This window comes from Frankliniella occidentalis, unplaced genomic scaffold, assembly GCF_000697945.3.
Source record: "Frankliniella occidentalis isolate FOCC.00 unplaced genomic scaffold, Focc_3.1 Scaffold108, whole genome shotgun sequence".
Lineage (NCBI taxonomy): Eukaryota > Metazoa > Arthropoda > Insecta > Thysanoptera > Thripidae > Frankliniella > Frankliniella occidentalis.
This window is the reverse complement of record NW_026267237.1, coordinates 294,619-295,965: the sequence shown is the minus strand read 5'-3', so window position 1 is coordinate 295,965 and position 1,347 is coordinate 294,619. Positions and strand designations below refer to the sequence as shown.

The following is a 1,347-nucleotide window of genomic DNA, read 5'->3' as shown; positions in this document are numbered from 1 at the left end:
GACCAATACCCTATTACTCCAGTGATGATCAAAAAGTTTCGGGTGTGTCTGTGTGTGTGTTTGTCATCACGAAAACTCGAGAAAGGTTAAGGCTACGAGCGTGAAATGTTTACTGTAACTCTGTATCGTTAAAAGCAAGAACTGTACAGCTCTGGAGCCCTTTAGATCAAAAATAGACTTGTCAAAAAAGTCACAAATAGAAAGCCAGAAAAATTTCGTTTGAAAAATATTTGTTGTAACTCTTGCTTAAAGGTTACTAGTCAAAATAGAACCCGAGGAACGAAAATTTAGTCTGTTTGGTTCTATCCCTAGCCCGGAGGGCTTTTTTCACATAGAAATTAACCCGAAACATTTAAACATTCTGTCTCATATATTTAAGGCGTCCGGTGGGGGTAACTAATCAAAATAAAACCCGGAGGAGCAAAATTTGTCACTTTTCGGGCCAAAGACCTATTTACGACTGTGCCTTTTGAACGACTCGGCTGTCAGCGCCGCATTCCTAGCTGTACGCCAGGCGCGTCGCAGCGTCACAGTATTTTGTGCGATATCGCGAAGCCTGTTACGCGAGACGTGGTCTGGTGTACATCTACCTAGTTTACGATTTAATAGACCATTTGGTCATTTACACATTATTTTCGTCAAGAAATGCCCGCTAGCACCTTCACAGTACATGATAGAGCAAAAGATTTTCGCTCAAAGGGTTCTACTTTTACGAGTAACTCCTTCGAAATCCTTAAAATAATACCTTTTGCGACCTGTGGGTTTAGATATTTCGAAAAGTCAATTTGTGAGCTAGAACCCTCATCTTCGAACTAGATCTGTCTTTAAATGATTCAAAACGTCCCTTATATTCCCAGATCTATATCTTTATTCCTTCTTAAGCTATCGTGCACACAGACCGACAAACAGACAAAGAAACAAATAAACACACAAACAGACAAATAGAATTATTTTTTTTCGGTTAGTGAAGAAATGGGCTTCGCTAATTGCTCACCTAAAAATGCGATGGGCTATTGTACGACGACTCGTTAAACTATGTTTCTGAACGGAACTGCCAATGGAAATAAATGTATATACGCAATCGATTCGTGTTTTCAAGGTCTCAAGTGTCGAACATGGACAAAAAAAAGTACTAACAATAATGCATACCTTCGTAAAAGTCCTGCTGCGCCTGGGTAAAGCAAGCGGCTACAGCCGCTATGATAAGTAGTGGAACCAGCATGTCCTGGAGGCGACTGGCGACTGACTCCAGACAGCGGTAACCTCGGCTTTTGCCTTGAAACACTCCCGCGTAAAGTGTTGTTTATCTGGTTTGTACCCAGTTGGAGGCGCCAGAGAGGGAACCGG

The 1,347-nt window shown here is 41.6% G+C and overlaps 1 protein-coding gene across 3 annotated transcripts in view; it reads right to left on the bottom strand.

The window, feature by feature from the left end:
* The window catches only part of LOC113216275 (venom protease-like), a 53,496-nt gene extending 52,200 nt beyond the window's left edge, over nucleotides 1–1,296 (bottom strand). For 2 of the 3 annotated variants that reach the window (XM_052270059.1, XM_052270060.1), the window contains exon 1: nucleotides 1,150–1,296. In XM_052270059.1, the coding sequence (XP_052126019.1) occupies nucleotides 1,150–1,222 (73 nt within the window). In that variant the 5' untranslated portion in view covers nucleotides 1,223–1,296. The remainder of the gene's footprint in view (nucleotides 1–1,149) is intronic. The other variant, XM_052270061.1, reaches the window with a different exon arrangement.
* Nucleotides 1,297–1,347: the final 51 nt, after the last annotated feature.